The 21,871-nt window shown below is 39.8% G+C and overlaps 1 protein-coding gene across 1 annotated transcript; it reads right to left on the bottom strand.

The window, feature by feature from the left end:
- Positions 1-4,421: 4,421 nt before the first annotated feature.
- On the bottom strand, positions 4,422-19,123 carry VGLL1 (vestigial like family member 1). The gene is made up of 4 exons (XM_069747003.1): positions 18,970-19,123; positions 10,187-10,420; positions 6,587-6,997; positions 4,422-5,287 (listed from the first exon to the last, which is right to left on the bottom strand). Exons 2-4 carry the CDS (start codon positions 10,398-10,400, stop codon positions 5,214-5,216), a joined length of 699 nt encoding a protein of 232 aa, XP_069603104.1. The 5' UTR covers positions 10,401-10,420; positions 18,970-19,123; the 3' UTR covers positions 4,422-5,213.
- Between the last annotated feature and the right edge of the window lie 2,748 nt (positions 19,124-21,871).

The following is a 21,871-nucleotide window of genomic DNA, read 5'->3' as shown; positions in this document are numbered from 1 at the left end:
TAAAAGGGAATGTCTTTAAAGGGGTTTGAATAAAGTTTGGGTTCGTGACGCCACCTGTGGTATTCGGTCAGGGTGACCGACGCTGCTTAATGGGGTCCTCAGGAAGATGTTATGGCAGCAGTGATGGTATGGCTTCCCACAGGTGAAGATGGGTCTTTAGTGCTCCCGGTGTATAGATAAAGATGGTGGGTGGTGTAGCAAGAAACGGGGGACACAGGTTTGCAGTCTCTTTAACTGGTTTACTAATGAATTCAGGCAGCCACAGTCCAGGGTACCGGATAACAGGGCAGGCAGAGTCCGGCTGGCTTGGAAGCGAGTTGGGAGCCCCCTTTACCAGGTGGAGTTAGAAGCCTTCCCTCTAGCACTGTCACTGTGGTGTAGTTCCTTGCTGCCCTAGGCCTCTCACAAGGTCCTAACGTGTTCTCTCTCCTCCTTGTAGGTAGTACACTAACCCGTATGACAGGTGGCTAGAGCCTTTTTAAAGGGTCTCTATCACGGCCCGGGCTCTATGCGCCACTGTGTCTCCAGGTGTCAGGATGGACAGGTGACTTGAAATCCAGCTGTCCTGCCGGTTTTTGCTGTGAGCCGTGGAGTCCCTCACAACCTCAGTGTTCCAGCTACCGGTGTCTGCGCTCTGTAAGGAGGTAGCCCAATCACAGCTATCGTACCCAGCTCTCACTCTCCTGCGCTTCACTTCTCCTACATGCTCTCTATAATCCGTTTGGCTTTCTCTTTCTCTCTTTCTAGGAGCTGCATCACTTCTCGTGGCTGCACGGCCCCTCTACTCCCTTCTCCTCTGTCTCTCTGACAGGAACTAACTGACTTTCCCCCAAAATCAGAATATATATAGGGGAGCCACCCACAAGCTGGATCAGAGCTCCCCCTTGTGGCCTAGAGCGTGAACATGTTGCATGCTTGTGTTTACCTGATAAAGAAGATCCTTCCTCGCTTCCAAGAGTGACATCACTCTCCCCGTCAGGAAAGCAATGCCACTGTGACAACCAGGAACCTGGGGTGTCACATATTGCTAAATGCATAGGACCTTTTGTTGGGAGAGACGCAAGGAAAAAGAAAAAACACAAAGCGAGGAGAGTGATTAATTCAAACTGATTAAAGTTGCATGATTTTTTTATTCCCCTTGCAGACACATCTGGTTTAAATTTTTTTTTTTTTACTTTTTTCCTCCTCGCCTTCCAAAATCCATAGTTTTTCTATTTTTTTGTCAATACAGCTGTATGAGGACTTCTATTGTGAGACAAGTTGTAGTTTTGACTGACGCCATTCAGTTTAATATGTTTTGCATGAAATAATGTACAAAAAAATTCCAAGTGGAATTAATAAAAAAATAATTTGTTTTATGGATCAGTACAATTATGGTGACAACAATTTTTGTTTGTTTATTTGGCTACCATATTTTTCTGACTAGAAGTTGCATTTTTTCCCCCTAAATTTTGGGGAAAAATGGGTGCGTGTCTTATAGTCCGAATGTGGCTTACCAGGGGCGGCAGTGGCAGTAGTCAGACAATACTACAGGCTATGCTGCCGGTCTTGGACTGGGAGGAAGGGATGTTCGGAGGAGTGATGATGTGAGATCCAGGTTGGTAGGAGGGAGGTTCAATGCTGCTTGGCGGTGTGCACCGACATTTTGTGAAAGCCTAGAACCCCCACACTTCCATGGTTTCAATGTGGTGGACTCCAGGATATTGGCCATTTTCCCGGAGTCCACCGCATTGAAATCATGTGAGTACCTCTGAGCACCACTGAACACCCCCTTCTTCCAGCCTGAGAAGGGACTCGCAGCATCACCCTGCAGCATCCCACCTCTGAAACCTCCATAATTTTTTTTTACATTTTTAACTTTTTTTTTGTAACATTTTGAAGTAGTCTCCTTAGGGACTTAATTACCTGTACAATACGCTGCAATACTATACTATTGCAATGTATTGTAAACTTGACAGTCTCCATTGCAGCCCAGCTTTCAGATGACCCTTAACTGCAATGGCAGCCCATTGACACCTTGCAATCACATTGCACAGGGGACTGATAGCAGCAACTAAAAGCGCCATCATGATTGACAGTGCCATTTAAGAGATTAATCTGTCACTCTCAGGTGCTGGGTGTGTAACACTGCCATCACCTGCACAGCTGTTGAGCCCGATCCATACAAGCAGTGTGCACATCTCCCGGAATTGTACAGAACATGTCGCCAATGGGTTAAAGGGAATATGTCACATTAAAAATGCAGTCCATTGCGCAGTCATCATGCTATACTGCAGAAAAAGCGGAACAGAATGAGAAAGAACTCTAATTCATCTACTTTTTTTCTTTCTGAACTTAGGAATCCAGTAGGCGGTCCTATAAGTGACTAATGCTTATCTCTGCTTCTTCTAAGAACTATAAGATTTTTCATTTTTACATCAACATAACCAAAGAAGGGCTTGTTTTTCTCCAGGACAAGTTGTTTTGAATTTTTCTATATAATGTACTAAAAAATGGGGGGAAACCTTAGGAGTCCAGTAGGCGGGTCAAATAAGATTTAATATCTCTCCCCCTTTTTTTCCCAAGAACTATAACATTTCTTCATTGACATAGCCATATGAGGGTTTGCAAATGCATACACGTAAGACTGTCGATAATTGAGAGAGACCGCCTACCGGACTCCTATGTCCGTATTGAGCGGAGGTTTAGATCAATAAAAGAGTTTGGAAAGTGAATGAAAAAATGAAAAATAACCTAATAAAATATCCTTATAATGGGGTTACATTATGTAAAACGCCCAACCATTGAATCATCCCACCTTTGAGACCCTGACAGAAGAATGATCCAATAAACATTAGTATGCAAATGTAGGTGAATAAATCATGGTAGATACAATAGAGAAATCTAGTTATTTAGCTTTTCTCATATGTAAAAACGAAAAATAATTTCACAATTATGTTTTTAAAATGTTTATTACATGTGTTATTTTTTTTCATGGAAATGTATTTCAAGCGGAAGATAATACTGTATTATTTTCCCATTGTAGCTGAAAAAAAAAATTCAATGCTTGTGTGTGAAACAAAGTGGTCACAACCAGTTGACGAGCCATAATTCCAGTGTACCAGTTGTACATTTCCATCAAGTTCCACGTGATCTATGTTTGGTTTACAAGTAAGGAGACCCCAATGTTACGGCTGTGATAATTAAAAGTTCCAGGAAGGACACATTACTGTAAATGTTGAGGTGTCATCTGGTGTGTCCCATGGTCCACAAAATACAGTATATTATTAAAGGGGTCATCCACTTTTCGGGACATTTATTTTTCTTTACTTAAAGGGAACCTGTCACCCCCAAAATCGAGGGTGAGCTAAGCCCACCGGCATCAGGGGCTTATCTACATCATTCTGTATTGCTGTAAATAAGCCCCCGATGTATCCTGAAAGATGAGGAAAAGAGGTTAGATTATACTCACTTGGGCGGGCAGTCCGATCCGGTGGGCGTCACGGTCCGGGGCCTCCCATCTTCATAGGATGACGTCCTCTTCTGGTCCTCACGCTGCGGCTCCGGCACAGGCGTACTTTGTCTGCCCTGTTGAGGGCAGAGCAAAGTACTGAAGCGCGCAGGTGGCGGGAAAGGTCAGAGAGACCCAGTGCAGGCGCACTGCAGTACTTTGCTCTGCCCTCACCAGGGAAGACAAAGTACGCCTGCATCGGAGCCGCAGCGTGAAGACCAGAAGAGGACGTCTACTGATGAAGATGGGAGGCGCCAGGCCGGACCACGACACCCATCGGACCGGACCGGGACCGCCCCTGGGTGAGTATAATCTAACCTCTTTTTCTTATGTTTTAGGAAACATGGGGGCTTATCTACATCATTCCAGAATGCTGTAGATAAGCCCCTAATGCTGGTGGGCTTAGCTCACCCTTGATTTTGGGGGTGACAGGTTCCCTTTAATTGCATGTATTATGGTCTTAAAATAATTTTTGGAATTGGGTGTCATTAAAAATTGCATACCATTTGTCTTCTATAGCCCATGTGCTGTCTTTTGCTGGCTGCAGGATGAGTTATCTGAGAATCCATCAGTCAGCCTGATATGACAGTCTGATAAGGAGTTTGCATCTGTTTTTTCTGATCTGCTTATGGCCACACAAACCTCATAAAAGTTACATTTACAGGGGGAAAAAGACCCTATAAATTCTAATCGCTGCAAAAATTTGTAATGAAACACAATTGCAAAAATTATTTTTAGCCCAAAATACATGCATTTATGTTAAAAAAAAGTCCTCAAAGGTGGACAATCCCTTTAAGCTAAAAAACAGTTTGAAAATATAATACAAAAGAGCAGATAAAGATACAATATTTACAAAGATCAAGCTTTATCAAGGTGTAATAAAAATTCACTTTTTCGGGCTTATTTCTTCTTTCTACCACACACAGAACTTAATTGTTCCTAATGCTTTATTTAGCTATCCAGTTAGAATTGTGTATTTTACAGTATTTTAATAGATACTTATAATAAAATATTTAATCCAAGATTGTATATTCCTCACGTTGCCAGTTGTACAATTAGTAAAATACATGGAAGTGCCAAATTGTTTAACCTGCAAAGGATCAGTAACTCACTCCCTACCTTAGTATTTCTCACCCAGCCAAACCAGATCTCCTGCTCTGCACTGATGAAGGGCAAAAATCCCGAAGCACAAGTTTGCTATGCACTGATGAAGGGCAAGCATCCTGAAACACAAGTCTGCAAATGGAGGGTCATGTTTGTCTTCTAAGTCATGTGGCAAGGCTTGTTAGAGGATCGATACTGGCTTTTAGGATTGCCACCCCAAAAGGTTACTCTAGTATTCGAGACCTCTTCCTCTGTGAAAAGGCTATTTTTGCCTATTAGTGATATTGAACACTTCTGTCTTGTTCCTATCCCAGGGGATCCCTGACCTGTCCCAACTCAGAAGCATAGCCCGAAAACTAAAATTTTACCCGTAAACTTCAATGCTCAATGTGGCCTAGTGGCCATGTTATCTTGATAATAAATTAACCACCAGCAATGAACAAAGCACCTCTTCAACGTGGAAGCAATTTGATTTCTTCATGGAAAGCATATGTACAAATATATAACTTTATAATCTTTGAGGGATTTTTTTAATTAGCACAAAAGTCCTTTGCATATATTAATAATAAGACACATAACCAAAAATGCTGCATTCGTAACAAAGTAACGAAAATAACAACTAATAAAAGTATAAATCCTTCCTTCTTTCTTGTCCATGAAAATATTCTTTTCTTCTATCCTGTGGATGAAGACCTAAAAAAAAAAATAATGAAAAAAATATTCAATCACAAGAATAAGAATTTCGGGGAAGGGTGAGAGATCATAGCAAATTCGGGTAAACTTTTTGTCATATAAAAATGTCATCTTCTTGTTGCCTGGTAAGTTATGTTCCCTTTGGGTAAACAACATTTTTGGCAAAATTTTGCCCAAATGTCCAAAGAGTAACAAGAAGTGTCTAAAACATATCATAAGTAGTGTAGGGAATGTAAACTTTTTTTTGTACCATCGAAGTAAGAATTTAGCCTCATTTAATCTACGCTATTGTCTTGGGGTTTTTTTTAACATTGCCAGGGCCAGACTGGCCATCTGGATGCCTGAAGGGCCTGTCTGGTCGTGGGCCACCTTGACTGCTATATTGTTAACAGAATCTGTGTTCTCCAGACATCCATACTGCTAAGAGTTTTGATGGAGCAGAAAGTTGCTGACTCCTTCCCTTACCCCAGCAGGTCACGGCTATCATTAGACATATTGGTCTTTTAGTAAAACTTCCTTTCCTCCATCCAGGGTAATATTAGTAATATATCCCATCTGTTGCTTGGAGACAGGAACACCATGGGCCTGTGTGATTTCAAATGCCAGGGCTGAATTTCAGCCCCAGTCCGTCATGCCTGAGCTTTTCATTGTTTATTCTTAAAAACTTTTTTGTTGCTTTTTTATTTTTTGAGATGCACATTTCCTTTGTGTATTATAAGTGCAGACAGAACAGAAGTTGAATTTTAAATTATGGCACTTGAAATGAATGGGAGTCAATCGACAGAGAAAAGTCATAGAATATTAATCTCCAAGAAGTGATGGAGTGCAGCCCCCTACCACAGAGACAAGGGAGCATCATGGAAGATTTAGACAAACTTTTATATTTCTTCTAGACCTCTAATAGTATGATAGAACTGGAATTATCTTGCCCACTCTCTCACAATAAAGAGATGGCTCTTATCATCTGCCCCATTCTATACAGCAAAGCTGACAAATCAATTATGGCAAACAGGTAGTTTCAGATTTGTTTGGGCTGCAACAGCATAAAAATTTAAAAAACTATGTACAGTTAAAAAACCCTCTTATTTAAAGGGGGTTTTCCCATTTTGAAAAATCCCTTTTTCTGGGTGCATAAAAACAAACTTTGCTTTAAAACAATCTACAGCTACATAATAAGTATAGCAAAGTATTTACAAAGTTTGGTGTTCAGTAGATTTATCTATGAGTTTGTGTAAATATTTATTTGTAGTTTTGTTTGTTAATTTGTCTGATATCACCAATATATATCTGCGTTATTACCTGTCTGTGAGTTTGTTCTCTGATTGAGGTTTTCGGGTATGGAAGACCCCGCAGCTGCTGATGTGAGGTGATCTGGCTTTGACATTGACTCCTGTAAGGGGCCGGAATATCTATCTGGTTGTAGGAGATTGAGAAATGAACTACATTTTCCATCAGGACCTGGTACCATTTGATACTCTGAGACGGAGGGGTGATGATACACAGAATTAACATGGCTTGGAGGTCCAAAGTGGTGGAAATGCCATAAATCTGAAGGCTGACTTTGGTGCTGTTGATGCTGCTGGTAAACGGCTGATGAGTAATGCTCCGGTGGAGAGGTAAGAGTCGATAGCACAGGAGATGTCATCCGAACAGATGGGTTGGCTTGGTAAGGTTTTGGCCAGCTGAATTCATCCATCATCATGGTATTTGCTAGAAGAATGATAGTAAAAATGATATATTAGATTTTTCATTGAAGCAATGTTATCCTCCAAAAATGGCAAATTTAGTTTACTCTAAGGCTTGGAACACACACGTACACTACTCTCCACTGAGCATTGTATGGGGGTTTGTATTGGAATCCCAGATTGGGCCATTCACGATTATGGGGTTGATGGAGCAACTTTGGCCTCCAACCAAATAGTTTTTACTTTTTCATATGTTCACAAATGCCTGGCACACCAAAAACACAAAGGTATCTTTTACTGTGTACAGTGCTGCACATGTAAGTGTGATATTACAATATGGTATCTACAAGATTACTTTACTCCAGAATGGTAATCCAGTGCCCCCCAAAAATCAACCCTCCTATAAAGGATCAAGGCTGTTTGTAGGAGCAGTGGTGGGGTGCAACCACAAAGAATATCAGCCCTTCAGTGGGGAGCGTAATTAACCAAACTCCATAGATTCTCTTGATGATTGCACAGGCTGTCTACTTATTAACAGATCTGCCTGATCATACAGAAAATTTGCCTGCTGTCCAGTCACAGCCACTCGCAGACTTGTCGGCCCCTGCCGGTCGCTGGTCTGTATGATCAGCTCAGGGCAGCAAGCATCACATTCAGAATACAAGAAAGATGGAAACGACGGGACAGCAAATATTACTGTGATGGTGTGATATGCAATATGGGTGTCATTTTTGTGTATGTTTCTATTTTACTTATTTTCATGGTGTAGAAGGAGTTTTTGCTAATTGATGAATGGCTGTTGCTGCCATCTGATATCATCCCCCACAGTACTGTATTGTTGTCTTCTCACAGGGTCAGTGAATAATCTTGTTTGCTAATATGCTAGTGACAAATTACATGGTAACATAGTAACATAGTTAGTAAGGCCGAAAAAAGACATTTGTCCATCCAGTTCAGCCTATATTCCATCATAATAAATACCCAGATCTACGTCCTTCTACAGAACCTAATAATTGTATGATACAATATTGTTCTGCTCCAGGAAGACATCCAGGCCTCTCTTGAACCCCTCGACTGAGTTCGCCATCACCACCTCCTCAGGCAAGCAATTCCAGATTCTCACTGCCCTAACAGTAAAGAATCCTCTTCTATGTTGGTGGAAAAACCTTCTCTCCTCCAGACGCAAAGAATGCCCCCTTGTGCCCGTCACCTTCCTTGGTATAAACAGATCCTCAGCGAGATATTTGTATTGTCACTATTGACAAATTGAACTAGCTTGTTGAAATAATGAGCCCCTGCAACCTTCCCCCTCCTGACCTGTGAATGAGGAGGGGGACTTTTTAAAATATCAGTGAGGTGAGATACAGATTAGTCCTGTGTGGAATGATGATGTGTTCACAGCATCTCAGAGAGAAAGAAGAGTATATGGACTATGCTATCCTCTGTCTGCTGCTTTTGTTACTGAGCTGCATTTGTGTTCTGGACTATTTTATCCTTTGTGTGGTGGATCGTATATGGACCTTTCGTATTTTTGCCTAAATAAAGGTCTTGGGATTGTTCACTCTTCGCTGGCTCTGTTGATTGTGTGGTACCGGAGAAGGACCCCGTGACAATTACCTTCTTGACTACTGTAGACCAGGAGAGAAGTTGACATTATTGCCTCTTCTACCAAGAACTAATTTGATCCTGCTTTATTCCCCGACCAGCACCACCTCCTCCTGCTTGACTTATGGCTCGTTTGCCTGAAGTCACACAGTATAGAGGCTGTCAGTCAAGCAGCAGGAAATGGAATTGAGTGGGGAATAGAGCTGGAGTGACGGAAGTTTCAGATTTTTAGCCCCATTTGCTTATCAATTCAAATGCTGATTTCTCAGAAACAGAGGAATTGACTGGCCATGTAAAGGTAGTGCTGAACTTGTCTTGGAACGAGCCACCTTCACATATAAATAGTTTGTGGTGCAAAATACTACTGACAGATTCCCTTTAAGCATGTGTTCCCACATGGCTAAAATGCATTGGATTTTCCACAGCATATTTGCTTGAGGAATATGTTCATGGGGTTTGAGATCGTCAGCATCTTAAATTCTGCTTCTAATGTTAGTTTGAATTTTACCCTTTGCAATGCATAGGGTGAAATCTACCCGCAGCATACATATCAGGAGGTGCGCAATAAATACATTCTATGGGAACGTACCTTAAACAGGTTTCCTAATTTTATGTAATTGAAATTTTAAACGTGTATATTGAAAAGATTTACATTTTTCCAAAATCTGTAAGCTACAAGAGAATTATTTTTTACCCAGGCTTTAAAAGGGTTGTCCAGGCTTTGAGATGAAGTCCGCAGTCACTCTACATGATTGCAGACTCATGAATCTTCACATCATGTACAGTACATGCTGTCAGGTTTCTATGTAGGCGGGATTAGGTGGGTCCATGACAGCAAGTACGTGATTTGCATACATGCAGTCACATGCCCACTAGACGTGTGTGGCCTCACATAATACAAGTGAATTGAAAGAGGTTGGACACGTCTAGTCGAAATGTTCCAGAATTGTGCAAATCGTATACATGGAGTCACATGACCACCCACTCACAGCACTAGAGAATCCTGACAGCGTGCAGTCATGTATTTGCCAGAAAATTATCTATCTGAAAATACAGGTGGAAAAGCAATTACAGTACATGTGTATGTAACAATAGTATCCTACAGCTTTCTTTTATTCTACATTGCTCTAGTCGGGCAGTTGGAGATAAGTTGTCTAAAGAAAATAAGGTATGTGTGAAAATATTGTAAAAATTACGCTGTGAAACAATCCAAAAATAATATTGTAGCAAAGTCCACATTGAAATTTGCATGTGTTACTTATGGATTTTGTTGTGACATTTGGTGCAAAATTTAGATACATAATTATATCCATTGCAAATGTTTGTTTAGAAGATACTCATTAACCTCTTAATATATATTCATATATATCCATCAGGAATGGGAGCAGGTGTATGGAGCTGAACCTGGTTCACACATAGCAGGTGCCGACTGTGCTATACAGCCAGCTATACAGTTATATTCCCAGGAAACCGCTATAATTATTACTAGTACCAGTGAAATAAACACATACTAGGGCCAACCAGGACAGGCGAGGATATATCTTTGGAACCAGCATGCCCTTTCCTCTTGCCAAATATTACTTGCATCCATGTACCCAACAATACTCACTGTTCTTCTGTAGAAAGTCCTCATTTCTGCTTTTTGTGCTTAAATCCTGAGGGTCCTTTGTATTCCTTAATGCTCTAGAAAAGTGCTCATCTACAACACTGTTAATGTCCCCCTGGTAATAAGTAAAAACCACGCAACGAGAGCCCATCTCTGTTGTCTTCACGGGTTGGTCTTTGGTCCTATATTCACCTGGGCTCTTCCTCAGATCCTCCATGTCGTGCAGCTGGTCAATGCCTAGGTACCAAAAATATAAAGTCAGTATTCTGTACAAAACATGATCAATTAATGCATTATTCAACACATGATATGAACTTTCCAAGGTTAGTCCTACAGAACAACCCATGAAACTCTAAGTGCTCCAAACAAAAAAGTTGACCAAACCCAACAATTTCAGTAAGACCAGATAAATGTCAAAAGTGCTCGAGGACCTCCTGATAGAAAGAAGGTTTGGGCGTGTTGAATATAAACAACCGTTCCTTTTGTTCTCCTAGGAGATATGCCGCTGCTAGCTGGTCTCTGCTAGCTGGGTCAAACAGTGAGTCTCTCACGGAGCATTCACGTCTATGGAGGCAGTGATAGCTATCTAAGATGAATGGCACCTGTACGGAACAAAAGAAGAATATAATTCCATATGTTTGTGGATTTTTAAATAGAAATCCATGCCCGTATAATTACTAGAAATTCTTATTTTACAGCAAATGTGAGATTTAACACCAACACATCGGCACTGACCATTGTAATTCCAGTATACAGGAGCCATCAGGACCATTATTGTGGTCTAGTAGACAGCTGCACTACTACTTTCTTGGGACTTTTGGTTCTCGGACTTATGACCACCAATAAAACTAAAAAGTTTCAGTTTATAAACTTCTTTTTATTCCTGAAAAGGATATGACCACCTTTGGTGATTTTTTTTACAACATCAGTTTTGGTCTCTTGTTTCTGAGAGAGGCGCCTGTCCGGTGTCGAAATGCGTCGGTACTATTGAAAAACCTTATCTGAAGCTCCAAGACTCCTAATTTCCCAACGTATTCTCATTTAGCTCATTATTCAGCTAGCAATGGGTAGGGAGAAAAAAAGAGCCTTTAGGAACACAATAGTCAACAAAATCCTATTTCAAATATAGTTTAAGCCCAAAACATGAATTAAAGAAAAAAAATTGCTCTCGAAGATATTCCTATCCTTTAATGCAAATCATAGCATTGCAGTTTCTTTATAAAATGTAGGAAACTAAGCACAAAATCCCCATTTTGGATTCAGATAATTATCCAGACCAAAATATTTATGAGATGTTTCACTAGGAGAGAAACAAGAAATAAGTGACCCAACGATAAAATAAATGGCTCTCATTTTCCATTTCGGGAAATGTCTGCAACATTCGTTCCCGATTATTGCCTAGAGTAAATCTGTCCAGCCATGAAATGTCTTTTTTACTGTTTGTTAGCATCTTTTATATGGGCATAAAAAATTATTGTAGGTGGGCGGAACATTTATTAGTGTTAACAAGGAATGTGTTGCTGACCGTAATGTAAAACGTATCACAGGAGGAGGAACGAGAAACGGAAAAAATCGTTCCCACAAACCCCAGTCCTAGTCAGAGTAAAATAAAATAAAGAAGGGACAATCAACTTCTGATGTCAGGAAATGGATTTAACCCACTCAGGACATTGTGATTGTAAGTTTTTCCGTTTTTGTTTTTTCTTTCCCATCTTCCAAGAGCCATACGTTTCCATCCACATAGGCATATGATGGCTTGTTTTTGAGGGACGACTTGTACTTTCTAATGACACCATACATTCTATCATATATTGTAATGGAAATTGGGAAACAAATTTCCAATTGTGTTGAAATTGCAAAAAAAGTGCAATTCCATAATTGTTTTGGGGGTATTTTATTTACCATGTTCATTATATGGTAAAACTGACCTGGCAATATGATTCTCCAGGTCAGTATGAGTGTGCAGATACCAAACATGTAAATATATATTTTTTTCATTCAAGTGGTGAAAAAAAAAATCAAACATTTGTAAAAAAAAATATTTTGTTGCTTTTGTTTTTTTTCTGAGACCCGTAATGTTTTTAATTTTCGAGATATGGAACTGGATAAGGGCTAATTTCTTAAGCCTGAGCTGACATTTTTACCGATATCTTTTTGGGGCAGATATGATATTTTGATCACCTCTTATTGTATTTTATTGGACAATGAAAAATTTAATTTTGTCGGTTTGATTTTTTTTTCTAGTTATGCCATTTACCCATCAGATTAATTGACTTTATATTTTGGTAGATCAGACTTTTATGAACACAGCGATACCACATATGTGTTTTGGGTTTTTGTTTAATACCGTAATTTTATTTTAATGGTGCAAAAGGGGGGTGATTTGAACTTTTTTGTTTTGGGTTTTTTTTTCCATATTTTTTTAAAAACATTTTCTCACTTTTTACTGTATTTAATAGTCCCCTTAGGAGACTTGAAGCTGCGATCGTCTGATTGCTTGTGATATACTTAGCACTGTGTCAGCACTACTGTTCTGTATCCAGGCAGCAGTGTTTCTACTCAATGTAATCACCAGTTGCACAACATAATTTTACAAATGGCTAAAAGTGGCCAAAGACATGAAGATATGCGCAAAACCAACCAAGGCTGGATCACGACACTGGCTGTCAGAGATGGACACAGTGAAAGATTTCTGCTCCAAGATGATATTCCACGTCCATGGTTGCCCATCTGGTCGATGACTAACTTTAATTATGGAAGTGCTTCATCGGCAACCACAAAGATGAAGCGGTCCTCCTCCATCAGAGACACAAATCCCATGGTTTCAGTACCATAGACCTAATCATTAAGGATTTTAAAGGGTAACCAACTAGTCAACAATTAGCATTACATCCATCGCATGCTTCATATAACACTGATAAAAAGTTACTATCTATTGGTTATTTGTTTTTCGTTTTTTTTTGTTTGATTTTTTGCATTCCCGTCCCGTCTTCTAGTTCTTAAAGATTATGAAAAAAGCAAATTGTTCAAAGTTATTATTGAAAAGTTCCTTAGGATTTTACACTGCACTACACTGCACTTTTTGCACATAGTTAATTGGAGTTACATGCCAGGACTAGCCGAAAAAAAGGCACCATTGGCTTTTTATTGAAGGAGCTGACATGTCATATTACTACAAATGTCCAGTTCTGCAATTTTTAGAAATATTTGCAACTAGTGGATTTGCTAGGATTCAAAAAACGCGGCTGCTCTAGTAAAAAAAACAGCAGGAATGGAAAAAAGGTAATCAGCTCACCTTCCAGGGAGAACAATTCAGCGTGAAAAACACTCATATCTACATAGGGTAGCACGGTGGCTCAGTGGTTAGCACTGCAGCCTTGCCACGCTGGAGTCCTGGGGTCCCACAACAATCTTGAGAATTGGGTTCTGGATCTCAAGGACGAGACTCTATAGAGGTGCACATCCTCGACCTGTGCTCCATTACTTATCTGTAGAACCATTTTACTCTGCTTTCTCCAGCAGGTGCATAGACAGCAGTACACCAAGGCCCTGTCATTGGTAATAATGAGAATACTTTTCCAGGTGAGAAATTCCTTTCTGACTAATGCATGCCATGTTGCATTAGTCGTAAAGTTTATTATTTCCACACGAAGATAATAATAATAATTAACTATAAAATATTAGAGCATGGCAGTCAGCTAATTACTTCAGTTGTACGCATTGCCCTATGATAGAGCTGATATAGGTATAAGCAGTAGTGATGAGCTATCATGCTCAGATAAAGCATTACCTGACCACGCTCAGGTGCTAACCAAGTGTCTTCGGCGTGCTTGAATAATATGCTTGAACCCCCGCAACTGCATGTCTCGTAGCTGTTCAACAGCCGCAGCACATGCAGGGATTGCCTAACAAGCATGCGATCCTTGCATGTGTTGCAGCTGTGAACAGCGCTGAGAGATGCATCCATAGGGACTCTAACATATTTTTCGAGCACGCTGAAGACACTTGGTTAGCACCTGAGCATGGTCGAATAAGACGTTACCTGAGCATGTTCACTCATCACTAATAAGCAGCAATCAAACATATCAAATAACAAATAATTGGCATGTTGGAAAAGACAGATCGGCAAAGACCGACTCAGAAAATGTTTCATAGTAACTTGTAAAACTCTCAATGTTGCCAGCATAATACAGTTTTCTTCCTAATAAACAGTACAAATCGGTAACAGAAATCACATGACAAGACGAAAAGTAAGTTTGAAGTCTAAACACTTGAAGTACACAGAGGTTAAACTAACAAGCAGACAATAGGAGTTACAAAACCCGTTGTGGGCGAGTTCTTCCAGTAAATACCTTCTAATCTTTTCATCTACCGAGGCAGTGATTCCATATCTAACACCTCTGAGAACATTGTGTCTGCTTCCACCTGAATGAAAGTCTCGCAAATCTTAATATAGTCAAATATGACCAGCGACTTTTGATAAACTAAGATAGTACATTCGGCATTGGCTGCAGTTTTTAAAGTCTTGAAGTCCATTTTCATAAGCCAGCCTGGCGGGCAATAAACAACAGCCGGCCAACTACTTATTTGTGGATCGGCAGTCATTTAATAACCTGTAAAGGGGCACTTACATTCATTCAATCATGCAGTCTAAAAAGGTTGCCGATCACTCAACAAACTAGTAAAACTCTTGTTCGTTGGGTGAAGAGATCTTTTGGCCACACATTGTCTTGTGTAAATGGACTCATTATACAGAAGACAGAAACGGTTTATTACCATCTGTGCCTTCTCCATCACTGTATACACAGGAATAGGAATCTCTGATGGCTCTTCCTTCTCCATACACAATGGCCAGGTGATTACTGTGTATAGTGAGGAAGCAGTAGCTGCCGGGTTATGGGAGACCCAGACAGCTCGACTCTGCAGCAAGGATGTTGCATTTCCCTTGTAACTGGGGCTAATATAGAAGCCCAAGTTACAAGGGACATAAGATGAAAATAAAAATAATTTCATCATATAAATGTCCTTTCAAAGTCTTGCATGACCTTATGAGGGGGCAACCTGTGTAAAATAAATGAAAAGTAAATAAATGAAAATAACTTAAAAAACAAATATATTTTTTTAAAATATTCCACTGTCAATCCAAATCACTGTCGCCCCCATACAAAATCCTGTCCGATTTATAACAAATATTTGTTACAGAATGGTGAACAAATTTCTAAATGTGTTTTCACAAAGAAAAATTGGAAAAGCAGACATTTGTTTCCAATTATTTGTTTACTGATTGCTTGATATTGCCTGAAAAAAAAAAAACGAGAATATGACAGTGGCATTAAATGAAAGCCCTTGTGTCGCGCAAAAAAGATCCAAGAATTACTTGAATATCCAATTGAGATTTTTTTTCTTATAACTGTTTAAACCAGATGTATGAAAAACAGAAAATGTGCCTGGTCAGGAACCGTGGGGTAAATGTCGTTGTCCATGGCTACATCGACGACCTCCCCAAGACGCAATAACAGGTTTTGTTGTATAACCATGGCATCTGTCACCGCCATCTTTGTACTCCTATGAACTCTAGTCCAGTTCATTACTTTGACCAGATATTACAATATTTAGGCATTGGATATAGGGATGAGTGAATGAATTTGCAGGACCTTAGTTCAGCAGCCATGTGAGTAGTTTGAGGCTGCTGAACAGATGCTCTGCAAATCGTCTCCTGTCTGCCGGAATCAACCGCAAAGCACCTAACTTCCCAAAAATGCAATAAAAAATGATCAAAATGTCAAATGTTCCTCCAAAATAGTACCAGTACAAATAAAAACTACACCGCAACATGCAAGAACAAACAAGTATTCAGTTCTATTAATGGAAAAAGAAAAAAAATTTTTTTTTCAAAAAATGGTAAAATAAACCTTTTACAAAGTTCAGAGTTTTTTTTTAAACCAGTAAGATATAAAAAATATCTATATAGATTTTGTATTGTAACCGTACTGACCTACAGAATGAAGTTAACAAGTCATCGCTTATTAAACGCGAAATGAAATGAATATTACAACTCATCCTGCAAAAAAGCTAGTCCTTGTATCACTATAATTATGGAAAATTAATGTAAGGCTGGCATCTATATGCATCAACGATTAGGCTCCAATTTACACTCTGTGCATGGCACAGACTTCAATCTTTGCCTTCTACATTGAAAAGCCGGAAAATTGAAGATCCTACTGTATTTTTTGGACTATAAGATGCACTTTTTTCCCAAAACTTTTTTGGGGAAAACGGGAGTGCGTCTTATAGTCAGAATGTACCGTACTTACAATTAGCAAGGTGGCAGCAGGAGTTGGGTGATTCTTCCGGTGGTATAATGCTTCAGGGCGATGATCTCACTACCAGCCCGATGCGGCAGGTGTGGCAAGTTCAGCAGTGCTTGGTGGTGTGGGGGCTCCAGCGACATTTTGCCCGAAGCCCCCACACTTCCATTGCTTCGATGCTGTGACCTCCGGGAAAATGGCTGCAGGAGGCAGCGCATGCGCAGATTGAGATCTCGGCAACGATCTTGGGAGACGAGATCTCATTGCCGAGATCTCAATCTGCGCATATGCTGCCTCCAGCGGCCATTTTCCCGGAGGCTACAGCAACAATGCAATTGAAGTGCAGTGGCTCCGGGGCGTTCACAAAATGTCGGCAGAGCCACCACACCACCGAGAACCCTGAACCTGTGGCACCAGCTTTTGGATGACCACCACATCGCAGCAGTGGCTGTGCGGGGGCTCCAGGCTTTCACAAAATGTCGGCAGAGCACGCGCACCATCGAGCACTGCTGAACCTGCCGCACCAGTCTGGGTCATATCATCACCGGACCACCAAACACCCCTGTGACTCCGCTCCACCAGCACTGCTGATCCCCCCAGGGTAAGCTGAATTCAAGACTGTAAGACGAACCCCCATTTGACGCATTAATTTTTTTCCCACAATTTCCTTCTTAAAAGTTGGAATGCATCTTATGGTCCGGTGCGTCTTATAGTCCGAAAAATACAGTAATTAGTACAGGATTTCCCTGCTGCTAAACTGGGTAATAACTCCTTATTAGTGAATTGCCAATTATTTAATTCCTCGGTATATTTTACTATGCTTTATTACTGTAGCTTTATCAAAGTTATTAATATTTAAGATACAATTATTAGTTTTATTAATTTATCACCACACATTTATAATTCGTTTGCCATGGAATCCAGATACGATTAACAAATCCTCAATTTCAAATGTAAGTTTTGATTCCTCAAAGGCCAGGGCAAAATAGTAGTGATTTAGTTCATATTAAGTGAATTGGGCGGCTAAAGAAAGCGTGATGAAAAATCCCCTAAAATCTCCATTGTTTTTTACGTTTTGCATGTTATAGACAAATGATCACGTGGAGTTGGAGATACCCGGAATGTGGATTATTTTGTTCAGCTTTTTTTTCCTAGTTTTTCTCTCCATCTTTTTACGTGTTAATTGTGTCATTTTAAAGTGTTTTAGCTGTCTCTTTTTTTTCCACAGCTATAAATACAGATGGAATATGGAAGAAGCAAAATAAAGTCTGGTACATTCATGCTTCATTGAAGTCAAACACTATATTAATACTGACAGCTATAGAACATGCTTAAAATGTGATATAAAGTGATGTTAAAAGCCTTGTTGACTGATGATACATTTATACTGGATAAATAAGGGTTTATATCCAACAAAAGATTCACACAACCATATTACAGCTATATACAAATGACACATAAATTACATGCATAATCATTTACCAATTTCTTATTAAGTCATACAAATAAGTTCTTCTCTTGGACTTTGGAATCCAAAAGAAGAAAAAAAACTTGAACTGATAATATCTTGAGAACGGGGTCCTGAAATGACGCTGTCAGTGGAGAGGTGGTTGAAATTCTCAATCATGGATATGGTAATTCTGACCACCTCCCTACCGACAGCCAGGTGCTGTGGGCCCAGTTCTCCCCCATCGGCAGGACCCACATATACTATACATGGCTGACATATCCTGTTAAGGTCTGTATTCATTGGATTTTGGAATCCAAAAGAAAAAAATGCAAATTTTGGGGGTTTCTTCCCTACAAGCATGTAGTATCTCTGGGATGCAGTACCCCGCGGAGTGCCTATGGCTCCTCTTTACTATGCATAGACTTGCTGTGCCACCATACAGTAAAGATCACAAGTCCCTGTATGGTGTAGAAGCATAAAAGTCAAAATTAAAAGGGCACTCTCATCTGATGCACTTACGACATATCCTACTATGGAGGACCCTGCCAATGGGATCTGCAATTATCTCAAGAACAGGGCTCTGATGTGTTGCTGTTAGTGGAGTCGGGGTTGAAATTCTCATTCATAGCTATGAAAATTTTGACCACTTCCCTTCCAACAACCATACGCTGTGCGTCGAGTACTCTTCCATTGACAGGACCCATATCTACTATATATGTCTGGCATATCCCATGAAGGTCTGTATTCATAACTGGCCCTAAAGTTGGGCAGTGAGCAATGAAAAGGATCAGCTAAATTCCAGTTAAGAGCTGAATCACGCAAAACAAAAATATTAATAGGAAGAATACCGCATTTGAATGTAATTCCAATAGGTGCAAAAAAAATCTGATCTTTGTAGGATCTTCTGAAATAGTTGGGCAGCTTAGGACACAGGTCACATACAACACATACAGATCGCAAGCAATCCACATGTGTCATCTTATACATTGACAAGTTAGGACAGCTTTGCCCCATGTTGCATTCTTTACCTTATCAGATATGTAGAGATTAATTTTGCTCCCATGTAAAACTCTTGTGCATGGTCCTACTTGTGATACTCCAGTCTTGGCTCGGTGTCCTCAGAGCACACAGGTGAGCTGCGATCCTCCCAGCAGCAAGAGCAGCAATGTCTGGACGGACAGCTCCGCTCTGATCTTCCTTTCTGGTGTTAAAGGCGTTTCCAACCCTGTGACAAGGAATGTATAAAATGCACCCAAACTTGAAAACCAGGAACAAGGAACATGGGTTCTGCTGGGTTCCTGCTGTAGTGAACAATAAGCAAGCAGCTATTACTGCAAAGATCTTGTGTAGAAAACAATACAAAGATTGTAAAGTAGGAAGAGTGTCCGGTGTAAGCGAAGGTCACCACCTGGCCCGCACATGTCAGCGACCGGAGGGTATCTGATGAGCTTGTGGTGACTGTCTGCACCCTCCAGGAATCCCATAAATGAAGCAAATTAACAAAGCTTCATGATGTTATCTGGGAAAATATATAAACTACATGATAAGGGCGTGTAAACTGAGGAAATATTTTCTTTGTATCGACACAAAAGAATAAAAAAATAACAAATGTTACATTGAGTCACGTATTAAGGTCTCTGTACACAGTAGATAAATGTAGCCTGAACCCAAGGATTTTTGGTGGACCCATGAATCGGACGGTTGGAAATAGATCACCTGATTCCTTGTATTTGGAGGGAAATAAGCTGCAGCCAGATGTCGGGGATTATAAAGATTTGGCGGTTGGAATTCATTCATGTGATTTTTTTCATCCAAAAGAGCAAATATGAAGCAACATAGCCATAAAATAAGTCAAATTTTATTAGAACACATATCAATACATAAGACAAAAAAGTTTATAAAAACTGGGGCAGAAAATATGCAAAAAGAAAAACCACCGTAAGGAAAAATATAATGCAAATACTAAATGTATCGAGGTAATCAATGAAAAAAATATATATATAATGACTTCAATATGTTAAACTGTACGCACCAGACAAATGTCAGACATGGCAATAGCCTATGCCGTGCAAAAGTGAAAACAAAAGAAAGACCGGCATGCTACATAGTCCCATCAGACAGTGTTCACATGTAATACAAAAAATGCAGTAAATCCCTACGGCAAACCAAAATTGGTTAAATAGTACACTGCAGACAGAATATCTAAATATATAATAAGAAAAAAGTTCTTAAGTAAAATGGAGCCATCCTCAAAAAATATCAAAAAATGTTTATTAACTGTAAGAACTTAGTATGCGCAGCAAATGAACATAGCGATAAACCTATGCCTATAATGCAACCAGATGGCTAAACCAGTGTATGCAACTAAGCAGAGAATTTGGATGGATGATGGGATAAAGACCCGTCTAAGTTTAGAGTCACATAGGCTAAACGTGCAGCAGTGCAACCGATGGGAAATAAGCAGCCATAGTAATTACCTAGCGGTGGTTGCTGCTACCACCGCTAGGTAATTACTATGGCTGCTTATTTCCCATCGGTTGCACTGCTGCACGTTTAGCCTATGTGACTCTAAACTTAGACGGGTCTTTATCCCATCATCCCTCCAAATTCTCTGCTTAGTTGCATACACTGGTTTAGCCATCTGGTTGCATTATAGGCATAGGTTTATCGCTATGTTCATTTGCTGCGCATACTAAGTTCTTACAGTTAATAAACATTTTTTGATATTTTTTGAGGATGGCTCCATTTTACTTAAGAACTTTTTTCTTATTATATATTTAGATATTCTGTCTGCAGTGTACTATTTAACCAATTTTGGTTTGCCGTAGGGATTTACTGCATTTTTTGTATTACATGTGAACACTGTCTGATGGGACTATGTAGCATGCCGGTCTTTCTTTTGTTTTCACTTTTGCACGGCATAGGCTATTGCCATGTCTGACATTTGTCTGGTGCGTACAGTTTAACATATTGAAGTCATTATATATATATTTTTTTCATTGATTACCTCGATACATTTAGTATTTGCATTATATTTTTCCTTACGGTGGTTTTTCTTTTTGCATATTTTCTGCCCCAGTTTTTATAAACTTTTTTGTCTTATGTATTGATATGTGTTCTAATAAAATTTGACTTATTTTATGGCTATGTTGCTTCATATTTGCTCTTTTGGATGATGATTATACCTATTTGGAGCATTGCCACTTGACTAGGCAGGTACTTTTTCTGATTTCATGTGATTTTTTTGTTTGGAGGTGAGACAAGTCAATGACAGATATTGGGGGACATAAGGATCATGCGGTTAAAATTGAAATGAGGGGGAAAATAAGTTGATGACAATAAGATCGGGTGGTTGGAATTTAATCCTATTGTTTGGCACGGAGATAAATCAATGCCAGATTGTTCTGGCACTGCCTTTCTCATAGAGAATGTTCGGCTGATTATTACGCTCTTATGTATGGAGGAGTCAAGAGAAAAAGCTGTCAATCAAACTACAGTTTAGCACACAGCTATCCAATGTTTATGGCCAGCTTCACGTCTTCAAAAGATCCTACTATTAAGGCTCCTATTCTAATACTGTGCAAAAATGAGTTTAAAAAGCCTTAAAAAGGTTTTCTTGTAGTCTATGGCCCGAGATTTCAGTAAAAATAATAGCACACATTCACTTATCAGGTCCCAGCCAGGTCCCAGACATAGAAGCGATTCAATGCAACACTGCTGTGGCCAATGATTGGCTGCAGCTGCCAAGCGCCAACAATAGCAGAAGAGAAAAGAACAGTGGAAGACTGGGTTACCAGAACAAAGAAGCGGTGGGGGACTGATAGGTGAGTATGTGCTATTTATTGTTTTTACTGCAAACTTGGGCCATATGTAAAATTTGTATGTGAATAAAGAGAATGAATAGAACAGAAAAGCCATACAGCCCTAGAT

This window comes from Ranitomeya imitator, chromosome 2, assembly GCF_032444005.1.
Source record: "Ranitomeya imitator isolate aRanImi1 chromosome 2, aRanImi1.pri, whole genome shotgun sequence".
NCBI lineage: Eukaryota > Metazoa > Chordata > Amphibia > Anura > Dendrobatidae > Ranitomeya > Ranitomeya imitator.
Note: the sequence above shows the minus strand (reverse complement) of the source record. Positions and strands in the feature narration are given on the sequence as shown.

What these genes read in the sequence shown, in the direction of transcription:
- VGLL1 (XM_069747003.1), bottom strand. Translation starts at nt 10,400, where the DNA reads ATGGAGGATCTGAGGAAGAGCCCAGGTGAATATAGGACCAAAGACCAA. An exon ending in GGACTTTCTACAGAAGAACA is followed by an intron (nt 6,998 to 10,186) that starts GTGAGTATTGTT and finishes TCATTCTTCTAG; the next exon opens with CAAATACCATGATGATGGAT. An exon ending in GAGAACAAACTCACAGACAG is followed by an intron (nt 5,288 to 6,586) that starts GTAATAACGCAG and finishes TTTTTTTTTTAG; the next exon opens with GTCTTCATCCACAGGATAGA.